Source organism: Phyllobates terribilis, unplaced genomic scaffold (assembly GCF_046119375.1).
Source record: "Phyllobates terribilis strain yellow unplaced genomic scaffold, ASM4611937v1 Scaffold_5__5_contigs__length_657084704, whole genome shotgun sequence".
Lineage (NCBI taxonomy): Eukaryota > Metazoa > Chordata > Amphibia > Anura > Dendrobatidae > Phyllobates > Phyllobates terribilis.
This window is the reverse complement of record NW_027362765.1, coordinates 382,535,024-382,550,962: the sequence shown is the minus strand read 5'-3', so window position 1 is coordinate 382,550,962 and position 15,939 is coordinate 382,535,024. Positions and strand designations below refer to the sequence as shown.

General features: G+C 44.7%; 1 protein-coding gene across 4 annotated transcripts in view; it reads right to left on the bottom strand.

Moving 5' to 3' along the window:
• The window catches only part of LOC141273287 (C-type lectin domain family 2 member D-like), a 36,854-nt gene extending 23,145 nt beyond the window's left edge, over window positions 1-13,709 (bottom strand). The window contains exons 1-3 of one of the 4 annotated variants that reach the window (XM_073684915.1): window positions 13,477-13,706; window positions 12,763-12,822; window positions 4,644-4,715 (exon numbers count right to left, since the gene is read on the bottom strand). In XM_073684915.1, the coding sequence (XP_073541016.1) occupies window positions 4,644-4,715; window positions 12,763-12,822; window positions 13,477-13,540 (196 nt within the window). In that variant the 5' untranslated portion in view covers window positions 13,541-13,706. Of the gene's footprint in view, window positions 1-4,643; window positions 4,716-12,762; window positions 12,823-13,476 lie in introns of all 4 variants that reach the window. The other 3 variants (XM_073684913.1, XM_073684911.1, XM_073684912.1) reach the window with 3 other exon arrangements.
• Between the last annotated feature and the right edge of the window lie 2,230 nt (window positions 13,710-15,939).

Genomic DNA, 15,939 nt, shown 5'->3' with positions numbered 1-15,939 from the left:
CTGGAGAACTCCATGTTACACACCTCAGCTGCTGCAGAACCTCATGTTACACTCCTCAGCTGCTGCAGAACCTCATGTTACACACCTCAGCTGCTGCAGATCCTCATGTTACACACCTCAGCTGCTGCAGAACATCATGTTACACACCTCAGCTGCTGCAGAACCTCATGTTACACACCTCAGCTGCTGCAGAACATCATGTTACACAGCTTAGCTGCTGCAGAACCTCATGTTACACACCTCAGCTGCAGCAGAACATCATGTTACACAGCTTAGCTGCTGCAGAACCTCATGTTACACACCTCAGCTGCTGCAGAACTTCATGTTACACACCTCAGCTGCTGCAGAACCTCATGTTACACACCTCAGCTGCTGCAGAACACCATGTTACACACCTCAGCTGCTGTAGAACCTCATGTTACACACCTCAGCTGCTGCAGAACACCATGTTAAACACCTCAGCTGCTGCAGAACCTCATGTTACACACCTCAGCTGCTGCAGAACATCATGTTACACAGCTTAGCTGCTGCAGAACCTCATGTTACACACCGCAGCTGCTGCAGAACATCATGTTACACAGCTTAGCTGCTGCAGAACCTCATGTTACACACCTCAGCTTCTGCAGAACCTCTTGATACACACCTCAGCTGCTGTAGAACTTCATGTTACACACCTCAGCTGCTGCAGAACCTCATGTTACACACCTCAGCTGCTGCAGAACATCATGTTACACACCTCAACTGCTGCAGAACCTCATCTTACACACCTCTGCTGCTGCAGAACCTCATAATACACCTCAGCTGCTGCAGAACTCCTTGTTACACACCTCAGCTGCTGGAGAACTCCATGTTACACACCTCAGCTGCTGCAGAACATCATGTTACACACCTCAGCTGCTGCAGAACCTCATGTTACACACCTCAGCTGCTGCAGAACCTCATGTTACACAGCTTAGCTGCTGCAGAATCTCATGTTACACACCTCAGCTGCTGCAGAACTTCATGTTACACACCTCAGCTGCTGCAGAACATCATGTTACACAGCTTAGCTGCTACAGAATCTCATGTTACACACCTCAGCTGCTGCAGAACTCCTTGTTACACACCTCAGCTGCTGCAGAACATCATGTTACACACCTCAGCTGCTGCAGAACCTCATGTTACACACCTCAGCTGCTGGAGAACTCCATGTTACACACCTCAGCTGCTGCAGAACATCATGTTACACACCTCAGCTGCTGCAGAACCTCATGTTACACACCTCAGCTGCTGCAGAACCTCATGTTACACACCTCAGCTGCTGCAGAACATCATGTTACACAGCTTAGCTGCTGCAGAATCTCATGTTACACACCTCAGCTGCTGCAGAACCTCATGTTACACACCTCAACTGCTGCATAACCTTATGTTACACACCTCAGCTGCTGCATAACCTCATGTTACACACCTCAGCTGATGCAGAACCTCATGTTACACACCTCAGCTGCTGCAGAACACCATGTTACACACCTCAGCTGCTGCAGAACATCATGTTACACAGCTTAGCTGCTGCAGAACCTCATGTTACACACCTCAGCTGATGCAGAACCTCATGTTACACAGCTCAGCTGCTGCAGAACACCATGTTACACACCTCAGCTGCTGCAGAACATCATGTTACACAGCTTAGCTGCTGCAGAACCTCATGTTACACACCGCAGCTGCTGCAGAACCTCATGTTACACACCGCAGCTGCTGCAGAACATCATGTTACACACCTCAGCTGCTGCAGAACATCATGTTATACACCTCAGCTGCTGCAGAACCTCATGTTACACACCTCAGCTGCTGCAGAACCTCATGTTACACACCTCAGCTGCTGCAGAACCTCATGTTACACACCTCAGCTGCTGCAGGGCCTCATGTTACACACCTCAACTGCTGCAGAACTTCATGTTACACACCTCAGCTGCGGTAGAACTTCATGTTACACACCTCAGCTGCTGCAGAACCTCATGTTACACACCTTAGCTGCTGCAGAACCTCATGTTACACACCTCAGCTGCTGCAGAACCTCATGTTACACACCTCAGCTGCTGCAGAACCTCATGTTACACACCTCAGCTGCTGCAGAACTTCATGTTACACACCTCAGCTGCTGCAGAACATCATGTTACACACCTCAGCTGCTGCAGAACCTCTTGTTACACACCTCAGCTGCTGCAGAACTTCATGTTACACACCTCAGCTGCTGCAGAACATCATCTTACACACCTCAGCTGCAGAACCTCATAATACACCTCAACTGCTGCAGAACTCCTTGTTACACACCTCAGCTGCTGCAGAACTTCATGTTACACACCTCAGCTGCTGCAGAACTCCATGTTACACACCTCAACTGCTACAGAACCTCATGGTACACACCTCAGCTGCTGCAGAACCTCATCTTACACACCTCAGCTGCTGCAGAACCTCATAATACACCTCAGCTGCTGCAGAACTTCAATTCGTAAAGGATGAGGGCATTTTATAGCAATAAACTAATTGTGAGCAGAAAACTTGCTGAGTCCGGCTTCACATGTCCGACATTCACAGCCCAAGTACAGACCACAATTTCCGGACTGACTGCAGGTTTCCTGACCTTAACCGCACAGCTTCATATAAATCTATAAGACTGATGAGCTTTGGTCAGGAGATACAGGGTTTACTATACCAAAAATAACAATATACATTAGTAAACCCTCATGTCAGTTTTCTGTAAAAAAAACTAGAGCAGGACTTAATAAATGTGGTGCAAACTTTCTGCAGCGTTTCTGCAGCTCCCACTCGGTGCTTTTATTTTTTAATCTGACTTGTATGAAGAATAGCGCACGTCCTTCATATGTTTCACTCATTACTGAACTTTTCTGGTGCATTTTGTTTGACAAATGTATATAAAGATGGGAAAGATGTAACAATATTCAGAGCTAAAAGGGAATCTGTCAGCAGGATTTTACCCCAAACTATTTATATGTGCATGAAGTCCTATCAAAGTCAAGTCCAGCAAAACCTTTCCTTGGTCAGTCCGTCCCTCCATTACTGAGAAATCAGGGTTTGAATTGATATGCAAATGAGACTGAAGAACTATTTGTAGATCTTAAGCCTCTGTCACTCCAGGTCTATTCCCCACCCAGTGTCACCTCCTCCTGCGTCACTGACAGTCTCTAAGCTGTGTTACTACAGGCAAAAAAGATGTCAGTCAAGAAGAAGGGGAAGGCAGCACTGGGTGGGGAATAGAGCTGGAGTGACAGAGGCTTCAGATCTACTAATAGTTCTTCAGTCTCATTCGCATATCAATTCAAACCCTGATTTCTCAGTAATGGAGGCAGATATCGGCCATGTAAAGGTTTTGCTGGACTTGTTTTTCAAACAGCTATACGAGCATGTAAATAGTTTGGGGGGGGAGGTGAAAGCTTGACTCCGTTCAATCAGTAGTTATGTTACATGCACGTCACTAGGTTCAGATAGGGGCGAGACAGGTTACATGAATTCTTTGGAATCCTGGGGGAACCATTACTCAGGGCGACCATAGACCATGTGCTGCAGCTTCTCTCAGGCACACAGGGGTATTGACCCTCAGGCACAGACATGTAGGTTGTTTCACTTGCTGACCAGACACACTTGACAAGAGTCCTCATAAACGGTAGAACAGTAGCATTTAATAAGAAGCCGCACAGCCAGTGCAAGTTAAGTCTTATGAGCAACAGGCTCCAGTGACAAACAGTACAGTTTCCTTAGCAGCACAGCAGTTCATAGGCTTCCCAGTAGTACAGGACAGCGCAGCTCTAATGCAAAGGCACATTAATGAATCCAGCATTCTTTACAGCACAGTGAGATGGAGGGGGGGGGTGCTGCTGGGGGAGATGATCCATGTGACACCATTTCTTACAGTCCTTATCTTTCTGTTTGACAATACTCTGCACTGCTAGTTCAGGAACTCTACCTGACCTGTGCTTAGCTTCACTCCTGACTTGAATCCTTTTCACTTGCAGGGGTGCTTCTGTGAGATACAGATCATAAGTCACCTTTCTCTTGGGCTCCAGCCAGACAGTAAATAACTTCCCCACAATCCCTTTGGAGCTCTGCTAAAACACTCCCCTTCTCCTGTGACTGGGTTAACCCCTCCAGTTGCTGGATGCATCTGAAGCACAAAACTTCCTGTGTCCTGTTCTTGTGTTACTTCTAATAGTTGCTGAATGCTTTAAAAAGAAACAGCAATACTTGTGCATGTCACAGTTAGACACCTGCTGGATATGTTCAAAGCTTTCTTTTTTTACTTCACCTCTTAGTCAGCTCATTTTATCCCAATATTAAAGGCAGAATAATGGCATTTATCAATAATAAATCTGCTGTCAATTACAGCTCTATTTTGACAGACTATTTTGCACTCACTTTTGAAAATGGTTTAGTTAGCGCAAAAATGTCTAAAATACATAATAGATCTTGTACACAGCATGGACGCCAATTATTTGGGCCCAATTTCAGACAGATCTTATACACATTTTACTTAATAAATCCACCCAATTAGGCTTCTCCATCATATAAAAAGCCCCTTCAAATGCTAAAGTTAAGACCCCATATAGTTATATTATTGCAGCTAGAGGGTATAAAATATTGATACTTACGAGTCCTGACAACGATGAGAGCCGCTGTCAGTCCGATTATCACCAATATCAGAACAACAATCAGGAGACGCTCTGCAGAAAAGACAATGAGGAGATTGATTGTTACTTGTGGATCCAATAAAAGAAGAGAAGACAATGACACAATGTAACAACCTGATACAACTGCTTCTCCAGATGTCACTGAGGAGGCGACATGTCAGGGGTTATGTGCTGTGTGTGGAGATAATTTCTCTCTCCTTCCATTACTAATCATGGCCGATCTTCCTACTTTGGAGACATTAGGTGATAATGGTGGTTGTTCATGGCACTACAGGATAAGAAATGCTTCTCCTACAATTATAAGTGGAAGATTACAGAAAGTCTCATCTGGGGTCAGCAGAAGATTGAGGGGGAAATGTGAGACAGAAAATATCGTGCAATGTTTTCTTACTGACGGTTTTCTTTAGAATTCTCTAAATTATATTTTTGTCTTCTCTTTTTCTTCTCCAACATCTAGTGGTCATTCTTGGTACTGCAACCATATTACTTCTAGTGCCCTTTCTCTGAACTGCAGCGAAGTATTGGACCCCCCGAAGTACTAACTGAAGGGAACACATGACTGTAGGAAGGGGAGTTATCTATATTTATGGTGATCAATTTAGGCTGGGTGATTGCTTTTTTAGAAACAGGTGTCTGTCTGTGTGTTTGGTTTTCACTGTATGTAGCTCATTGTCTGGTGTCTCTTTTGCTCACCAGAAGAAATGACAGAAACATTTCTAAAGCCTAAAGGAGTATAATACTGGGGTTATGCTCTCATAGAACTGGGAAAATTCGCCTCACACACCATAAACTGGTGTATAAGTCTGGGAAATATTTGGCATTCATGCTGCCCTAGGCACTTAGAGTGGTACGCCCCCTACTGATCAGTTAGACTAAGGGTATGTGCCCAGCTTCTTTTTCAGGCAGATCCGCTCTGTAGCCCCCCTGAAAAAGTGCTAAATATACACTAAAAACAATGAACTCATACATTGCAAGACGACTCGAAGTTCATATGTTCAGTCCTTGGAGTTTTTTAACCATTTCAGGTTTCCTAAGACATGAAGAGGCTAAAAGAAGTGACCAGTCCATTATATGGGTGGCTTCTGTTTGGACGCCGCTTACTAGTTTATTTAAAAAGAATAAAAATAAACAAAACCAGTTGGCTAAAAGATGTCTGAAAAGACAACAAAAAAAGTAAATTCAGAACAAAATGATGACTATGTGTCCTGAAGCGTCTTCTGTCTGAAAAACTCTAGGCATTCACAGATATCTAAAAAGTAACGTTTCTCCTTGTGGAGTGCTACTTATTAGATACCGGTCTGACGCCTCTCATCCAGCCAAACCAGAACTCACACTTTGCACTGATGAGGGGCAGTACCCCGAAACACAGTGTCTGCAAACTGTGTTGCTGGTTTGGCTTTTATCCTAAGTCATGTGACAAGGCTTGTTAAAGGGTCAATATTGACTTTTAGGATTGCTGCTTCCTCTCTGAAAAGAAAATTTGCAGATGTTTAAATAAGTTGTGTGCACATATCCTGACAGTGCCCATACCCTTCAGATGCTAGTTAAGACCCCCATACACATTAGACTAAATTTGGCCAAACCCACGATAACAGACAGTCCAATATGTATGGAGGCCTCTGACTGACGATTGTCAGGGGAGATAAGAATCCAGCATGTCCGATTTCAGACTGTAGATCCTTTTGTTCTCTAAGTGATAAGCTGCTGCCAGAGATGTCTAACAGCGTCTCTGATAGAGAACACAGGAACGCTCGGCAGAGTGAGCAATCCTGTATATCGGAGAGACGGGTAAGAACAATTGGACTGCTGTCTATAGTGTATGGAGAATAACTTTCCAATCACTGTGGGTCCAACCGCCATGGTTCCCACTGATCCTGAGAACCAAGATCTGAAGAGGCCCAGTTGAATGAAGCAGAGGCATCCATACTACTGCTCCATTCATTCTAATGGGAACGCCAAAGATCAGCAGAGTGCTGCGCTCGGTAATCTCCAGTACTCCCATTAAGAGTGAATGGAGCGGTAGTGTGGATGATCTCCCTATGCTCCAGTTCTCGGAAACGCTGGGGGTCTGACCACCCACAGAACGGATAACTTTCCAACTTAAAACAACCCCTTTAACAAGCATTAAAGGGGTTGTCGGTATAAAGCTACAAATCTGCAGTCACCCTTTGTGGTGGTCATGTGACCGCAAGTATGCGATATGCACACTCCCGACCACAGTCCGACTAGATGATGGACACGGCCTCACTCAATTTACTTACATAGTCAGATTGTTGGAAGTATGCAAATCACATGACTGCCGTGCCCAACACTGACACTGGAGAATCTCACAGAGAGTCACATAGAGTGACTGCAGATTTGTAGTTTTAGATCAGACAACCCCTTTGACACTGCAGCCAATAGTGGGAAACTGATTATCAATCTATCTAACCAGGCTGTCAATCACCCAGTGCACGAGCAAAACAGTCATTTCACTCAACGAATTAACTTTAGGCTTACTGAAAGGGAGTCTGTCACCCCAAAATGACAATTAGACAGCATAATGATTTAGATAGGGGACATAGCCCCTACTAAAATACCAGGCATATACAGTTAGGCATAACATTTGCTGCAAAAGCAACATTTAATATGCAAATGAGGACGCTTCCGTGCACCTTTGGCATGGCCTAAACTTTGGTGCTCTGTTATTACCTAACATTTGAAAATTAATGGGAAACTGTCACCAGATTGTCCCCATATAAAGTACGGCCAGCACATACAAACCCTCTGTTACAGCATTCTAGAATGCTGTATGTATGTCCTCAATTCCCTATGCAAAGCACAGACGGCGCAGTCCGGTCCAATGGGCGTCTCTGGTCTTGATCCACCGCTTACTGTCTTCTTATGATCGTCATCCTCCTTCCCTGTCTATTGTCGATGACGCATTCATATTATCATCACGGTGTCCCCCAATCGTGCTCCTGCGCAGGTGCTCTTCTCTCTGCCATGTTGAGGGCAGAGCAAAGTACTGTAGTGTGCATGAGCCGGGAAAGACAAAAGAGCACTGATGACATGTAGGTAAAGCCAGCACATGCGCACTACCAAACTTTGCTCTGCCTTTGGCAGGATAGAGAGAAGTGCGCAGAAGTGCAATGGGGAACACAGAGATGATGACATAGGACGCGTCATTCACATGAAGCAGGGAAGGAGGACAGTGATCATAAGAAGAGAGGAGGCATTGGATCAAGACCAGAGACGCTCATGGGACTGGACCGCAGTCTGTGGATACAATAAAACCTATTTTTTGTGCCTTGCATAGGAGATTGGGGACAAACAGACAGCATACCAAACAGAGGGCTTATAGGTCCTGGCCATACTTTATATGGGGTAAATCTGGTGACAGGTTCCCTTTAAAGTCAGTCCATTGTCTTGATAGTGATCTGTTGGTAAGAGGGAACACAGTCTAACATCAGCTCACCTGTCTGCGCTTGCGCACCAACAATGGAGGAGCACAGCAGCACGCTCCAGGTGTGCACATAATGTCGCTGCGTTCTGATGCCTGCATTTTGTCTGTCTGCTGCTGCCACTCGGTGCACTTGGAAGTAGTGAGCGAGCGACTTCAGTGAGGAGGAAACAAGGCGTTGTGATGTGCTGTCTGCTCACTTCAACGCCCTTCATCCTCATTGAATCCGCATCCAAAAGCACCACCAGAGGGAGCCCGTTAGGGATATAAATAGGGAAGGTGGAGCTAGGCAGTGCAGTGTAAGTCTGGAGTCCACAGAGAGTGATTCAGCAGTTGGTGTCCAGAGAACAGTTTCCTCAGGGGACAGAGGTACTTCCAATCCACTGGAGAGAGTTCAGACTCATAGAGCTCAGGTTAGTGAGCCAAAGGCGTGCCGACGCCATAAGAGCAGTGAAGAGTAGCAAGGCCTACTACCAGTGTGAAGCCTAGTGAGGGCCCCGAGCGCGGCTGAAGGCAAGTGGAGTAAGCGAGCTACATAGGGGGCAGAGGAGCTTAGCCAGCTCACCCCAAAACCATTTACCGGACACTGGGTCCGTGTCTGCAAGGATCTCTAGGACCAGCAGAAAAAAACGGAACCTCTGGCGAACTATACGTCCCAGGAACACCAGAAACTGACCGTTATCCCAGGGTCAGGAATCACAGAGGCCCAAGAGACCAGGGAGCGTGATCTCCATCAGAAGGCCCTACCACCAGGTCAGCCGGTGCACGACAGAGACCAAGTTAGGCCTAGCTTCAGGCAGGTCATAAACTTATCATGAAAAGGCAAGAAACAGGAGGCCCCACACCCGCTCACTGGAGAGAGTCCTGATATGCACCCTTCACCCTACAGTGCCCTGGATCGTGCCTGAAAACACCACCAGTAAAGGTACTGAAGTGAACTGTTGTGAGTGTGCCTATTCTTCTTCCGAGTCGGCTGGGTCCCCTCTGTCCTGCATCCCTTTTCCTACGCTGCCCTGAGGCCCCGCTCCACCTGTGGGGAGCCGCACCAACTAAGCTGCCTGACCACCAGCCTCAGAGGACTGTAGCAGCGCTGGTGGTTCTCACCAGACACCACAGGTGGCGTCACGAACTTTCCCTTATCCCATACACCTTTTCTCCCATCCCTTCAAGCTTTTAGAGTGACCCCAGGGCACAGGCTCGGGAGCGGGCCACCGCGACATCCCCCAAAACTAACAGCAAGGCCTGGGCGCCGAGTCGTCCCCAACACCCTGGGCGCGTTATCCGCATACTGTATATACTACCCTTTAGTGTGCTCCTCATACTTCCTAAGGCTCCACACTTAGTCTGCTTCTCCTGTGTCCTCTCTTCTCGCTGTATGTTTCCTGACCTTCAGCCTCCAGGCCCCTGAACTTCTCCTCAGTCTCCCTCCAGCGCATACAGGGCCCTGAACATCTCCTCAGTCTTCCTCCGGTGCATACAGGCCCCTGAACATCTCCTCAGTCTCCCTCCAGCGCATATACAGGGCCCTGAACTTCTCCTCAGTCTCCCTCCAGCGCATACAGGGCCCTGAACTTCTCCTCAGTCTTCCTCCAGCGGATACAGGGCTCTGAACTTCTCCTCAGTCTCCCTCCAGCGCATACAGGGCCCTGAACTTCTCCTCAGTCTTCCTCCAGCGCATACAGGGCCCTGAACTTCTCCTCAGTCTTCCTCCAGCGCATACAGGGCCCTGAACTTCTCCTCAGTCTTCCTCCAGCGGATACAGGGCTCGGAACGTCTTCCTCCAGCGCATACAGGGCCCTGAACTTCTCCTCAGTCTTCCTCCAGTGCATACAGGGCCCTGAACTTCTCCTCAGTCTTCCTCCAGCAGATACAGGGCTCTGAACGTCTTCCTCCAGCGCATACAGGGCCCTGAACTTCTCCTCAGTCTTCCTCCAGCGGATACAGGGCTCTGAACTTCTCCTCAGTCTTCCTCCAGCGGATACAGGACCCTGAACTTCTCCTCAGTCTTCCTCCAGCACATACTTAACACGTTACCACTAACTACGACATCTCTGACAGAACTGATTCCTGACAGGAATAACTGTTCCTCCCCTCTGGCCCAAACTCCTCCCCCTTTTTTTAACTGGACCAATCAGCAACCGTCTCCGCTGGTCGCTGGGCAAAATACATTTTACTGTTATTTCTTTGTGTGGTGGTTTTATGCCTTCATCTCATGGAATAGATAACCCGGTAACTTTATTATTCCAGTTGATTCTGGTGATAGATTTTGGTTGTATTTGCATAAATCTGAAACCAAAGGCAAAGGTGCAAAATATAATACAACAAGCTTGAGTCTTAAATCGTACGATGAAGTAAATAAGGTATAAAGTTATTGTTCTCTATTCACCACCAGGCCTCTCACCAGCCGATCAGGCTGCTATTGTGCACTGATGAGGGGCAGGAACCTGGGAACAGCTGTCTGCAAATGGAGATGTCTTTGGTTTGGGAGAATATCATGTGGCAGGGCTCATTATAGAGTTTACATTTACTGTCAGGGTGGCTAACTCCACTAGGTGGCGCTAGAGATCTGCGCTCTTGGAAAAGTCTGTGCATGCAGTAAGTACAAGCCCAGCAGCAGGGAGGGCGGCAGGAAGGAGCAGTCACTGGTTATTGCGCAGCATGTAATTCTAGCTCTGCAGATAAGTGCACACAGCAAATTAATCTTGCAATATTCTTCTAAATCCGGGGTTCCTCTAACGAATGGCATCTGATGCAAGAGCATCGGATGTGATATGCTAATGACATTCGGCTCCTGCTCTGCAGCGAGCGGGAGCCGAATGTCCGTACTCTGTGCTCCCGTCCTCTTGCACTGCTGCGGAGAAGACGGAGAAAGTAATTGCTCCACCTCCTCTGTTGTTGGCATTGGCGGGTATCGCACTGCACTCGGGTGATATCTGAGTGCAGTGCGATGTTTCACACACAACCACAGGCTTATATGGGTGCGTGCGATCCGAATCCAGCGTGCAATCGCAATCCGATCGGAGCTGGGTAAAAAACGCCACTGAGCACAGAAACATAGGATTAAATTGGTCCGAATGCAATCCGATTTTTTTTTATCGGATTGCATTTTTCCGATTTAATCGCAAGTGAGAGCGAGCCCTTACACAGATGTCTGCATTATAGATTTGTGGAAGTGAAAATCATCTCAATTTTTCAGAATGGAGATATTTACAGCACATCATTTTCTGGACGCTCTATTCAGATGACTGGGATAAGGGGTAGACATTACCGAAACAAAATCTATCACTTGTGAATAAACTGTAACAAGAGACATAAAACTAATTCACCACAGAAAAGGAGGGAATGTAGCAGCAAGTCTTATAGGAAAGTCCGTGACCAGTTCTTGTATCCTCGCAGCGGAGGGTGATTCTTATCACATGGGAGATTACTACACTGGGAGTTATGTGGGGAATTTCTACTTCTTCCTCATTGTGGATTATAAACAGATGAATCACTGCGGAAATTTCTGAGGAATCCGATCCTGAATTATTAGATGATGCATATCTCCGTTTTAACCTCTTATTTATATTTTGCTGTGCGCTTTTTTTGTGTGTTTTTGTTTTTTTTTAACTTTAAAAGATAGAATTAATTTTGAGTATTTGTAAATTATCGTTTACCTTGTAATTTTTTATGTCATTCACTGTGATACAAATAACATGGAAATGTCAGTATACGAGTAGTTACGACAGGTGATACCATATGTGTGTATAGGACAGAAACCAAGATAAGTGACGGATACATCAATCAGTTCTGTGTAGAGTGAAATATGCAATATCACAGACCAAATATTATAAAGAGAGGCCGATTCCTCTTATACAGTAATTATAGTTACTTGTTTGCCCTCTTATATGAAGGAGAACTTCTGCACCACAATAAATACATGATGGACCAGCAGGGGGCAGTAACTACTTTGTGTAATTCTACCTCTCAGAATAAGCACACAGATCAGATTTCTCCACAGTTTAACGCCTAAAGCACCAGGGTTAATTTGCGCCTTTAAAAAAAAATAACTTTTGTAATTTTTTTTCATTGGCCAAGATCAAAGAGCCATAACTTTTTTATTTTCTTTCTTCTCACGTGAACAGAAAAGTGACTATCACAAGATCATCATACACTAATGTCTCTGCACTCCCTATAGCTACAGTATTAAAGAGTCTCACAATATGGAGATTCTCAGTACTGGAAATACAGGTTTGTGTTAAAAAGCAGTGATTACGAGGCAACTACTTCTGTATTTGGATCCACTCCCTGTATGTAAAAAAGTGATTGCAATCATCTACACTGCGAATAGCGAATACATGAACTTCAATTTTGCCGCAAATGTTACAAACATAAGATACTTAGGTAGCGTTTTTTGATTAAAGAGCGAAAAAGCCTTCAACCACGTCCTGGTGACCTAAATATGGATGGACCCTATCACTAAATGTCCTACCTCCTCATGTGCCAAAACAGCCTCATGTAAATGGAATGGTAAATGAAAGAAATCAAGGCTTAGCTCGCAATTAAAAGTGTTTTCTGGGAAAGCTCATCCTGTGTGCTTTGGTTATTAATATTATTATTGCATATAAAGAGCGGATAAATGTATCACACATTTATTACCGGCTTTATTCTTTTTGAAGGGACTCCCAAGCTTCTTTATTGTACTATGTTCTGGATTTGCTGAAAAAGAAAGAATAGCATGTAGGGAAAAATATTCTAATCTAGAAGGCAGTAATAAAGAATAATGAGGAATAATAGTAATACATGTCAGGGTATAAATGTCAGGTTTGTGTTTGTCAGAGCAGTTCCAAAGGTAAAAACACAAAACCTAGAAATGACTGATAAAGGTGATAAAGAGTCCAGAGTCTGCAGCAGTTAGTGCAGGTGATAGAGATCTTGCAGAGCTGAGAGAGTTAATATATAACTGGTAAACAGCTGCATTGGGTGGAGCTTAGCTATGATGGTGATGGATCTTTGCCAGTGTGAGGCCAGTGATCCTTCAGTCTTACCACAGTATGTGGAGAGGGGGAATCAAGTCATAAAGGGGGACACAAAGTGTCATTCTCCTGCTGTGTACAATGTATCAGTCCTGGTCTGGATGGTTCTGCTCTTCATGTAGATCAGATCCATGATATTATGATCTGTGACGTCTCCTCTTTGAGGACGGCAGAGGATAGAGAAGACAACATGGAGCTCAGGGAGAGATCATCTATATATCAGATCCTCCGAATAAGAGAATATTCAGGATAACCGTCTATATGAGACATAATTATAGTAACGGGACTGTTAATTATAATTAATAATAATAATGTAAAATATCCCCGCCATCCTCACCATATTGCTCTTTGCGCATCATGTTCTCGTGTTCTAAAACTCCATCTTCTTCACAGACCCCCATGGTTTTTGTAGATCTGGTAAAGCTTCTTACAGAGAATCTGTTGCAGAGTTTAGACTTGCTGTAGTCATGATACAGTCAATCCTCTGTGAATAGCTGGTGTTGAGTACAAAGATTATGTTTCCACAGCACAAGAGACGCCCTGCTCGAATAGCACTCGTCATCATCAGAAAATGAGCTTTCAGCCCCTGCCAAGAAGGAAGTGAGCTGTAAAAACTCTGAAATTTTGGCCATTTCTGGCTGTTCGCCTGCAATTTTCTCTCTTTCGCCTCTGTGAGATCTTTTTAGAAATAAGAACCCACATCCTTCACATTTCTGCCTCTCGCTTTCAATAACTAGTAAGAATCATGAAGCCAAGAGTGACAAACCGGCTCTGAGCTGCTGCCGTGCCACAAATTGGTGCAGTTTTCATGATTGTTAATATCCACACGGTTCTTACAGATAAAACTGCTACTTACTGGAAAACTCAGATATTATAGGGATTCTGCGGGGTGTTTTAATATCGGGCAAAGAACAGAGAATGTTCCTGGGGCTTCAGTGGTCTCTGCTGATGAAGTGATAGCATGTTGTCCATCAGACAGCTGCAGCCAATCACTCAACTCACCTAATGTTAGTATGTCCTTTAATGTTTGTAACCTTAGATTTTTAGGACAGAATTTAGATCACTGTTGCGTACACAGCTCCTCTGCAGAACTATGCACCTCAATGGTAACAGAGTACCGATCTTGTAGTCATAGTTTGATTGCAGGATCAGACTAGACAGTGTTTGCTGTTACGTCTTGTGAACATGACCGATGATCTCCGACGAGTGGCATCTGTGGTTTTCACGGATATCACTCGTACCCATGTCATTCTATCGCACTGTACACAAGTCCGAATTTTTCATCGGACTGAGTGGTCCAAGGAAAAAATTGGTGACATGTCTGATCTTGACCTGAGTGTTGGATCAAAATTGACAATGTAAGTCTATGAGTCTGTGGAAAATATCAGACTGCACTCAGATGTCATCTGAGTGCTGTCCAATTTTCACAGACTGACAAAATGGTGATGGAGAAACCTTTTTTTTTTTTTTTATTCGCTCCACCTCCAACAAAAACTGATCCCACTCTGATCCGTATAGTGCCCCCATATATTGTAGCGTCCCATATATTGAACCCAGCTTGTGCTTCTAGCGATACGCACCCCGTAAATTGTTAAGTGCTCTCTCCCCACTACAATAATGCCAAACATGTGGCTGCTTACTGCAGTTTAGTCACAGTGGGGCTCAGGAGGGGGCATTTGGATTTGGAGTGCAGAATTCACTGGATTTTATTTGAGGGGGGAGGGAGCCATGTTGTTTTTCAGAGTTTGTTCTACCAGTAATGTGGGAACCCCATATAGTTCCAGTGACAGATGACGGACCTGAGTGGGTTGCTGGTTTTGTGCGGTATAAATTAAGATTTTTATTGGTAATATTTTGGGGTGAATAATATTTTTCGATCGCTTCCAGAATAAGGCCGGGATCACATTCGTATGTTCTACGCTGAGCATTTACCACGGGGTTTTCATGTAAATTCCACCAAAAATGCAATTCAGACAAAACTCACGACAGAACCACCCACCATAATGAGGCAGATAGAGACACTTTGAAGTCCGTCTGGAATCTGCTCCGATGGTCTCTATTTTTTTAGGCATGCACAGATCTGTGGTCGCCAACACTTGTGTGCTAAAAAGACGCCTAAAATGATGGGACACCGCCGGAACAGAGACCAGTTCAAAGTGACTCAATCGGTCTCATAAGTGAGTGATTCCTTTCGGGGTTTTGTCTGAATCGCGGTTTGGCGTAATTTACACAGAAACCTCCACGTTAGATCACAGCAGAGAGCACAGGATAAATGTGAGCAAAGCCTTGTTTCAATTTTTGAGAGGTAGAATGAACAAATAAACAGCAGTACAAGAATAGTTTTTATTTTTGGTCGTTCACTGTAAGTAATAAGGCAGATTTATTCTTCGGGTCAGTGCTATTAAAGCGATATCAGATTTATAATGTGTTTTTTTTTAGGTTTTGCTGCCATCACACATAAAAATGCTTTTTTATAAAAAGTATTTTTGTTCGTCACCATATTCTGAGCTGTATGAGGGCTTATTTTTTGCGGAATGAGTTGCAGATTTTTTTGGTACTATTTTTGGCACATAATATTTTTTGATCGCAATACAGTCATTGTTTTTAGCTTTTATTTTTTGCGCCATTCAACGTATGGTAAAAGTGATAAGACCGAATTGTTCATCGGGTCGGTGCAATTACAGCGATTTATATATTTTTTTATGCTTTGCTATTTTTACAGACTAAAAACAATATTTTACAAAAATTAATCTGTTTTTGCATCGCCACATTCTGAGAGCTGTAACTTTTTTATTTTTTT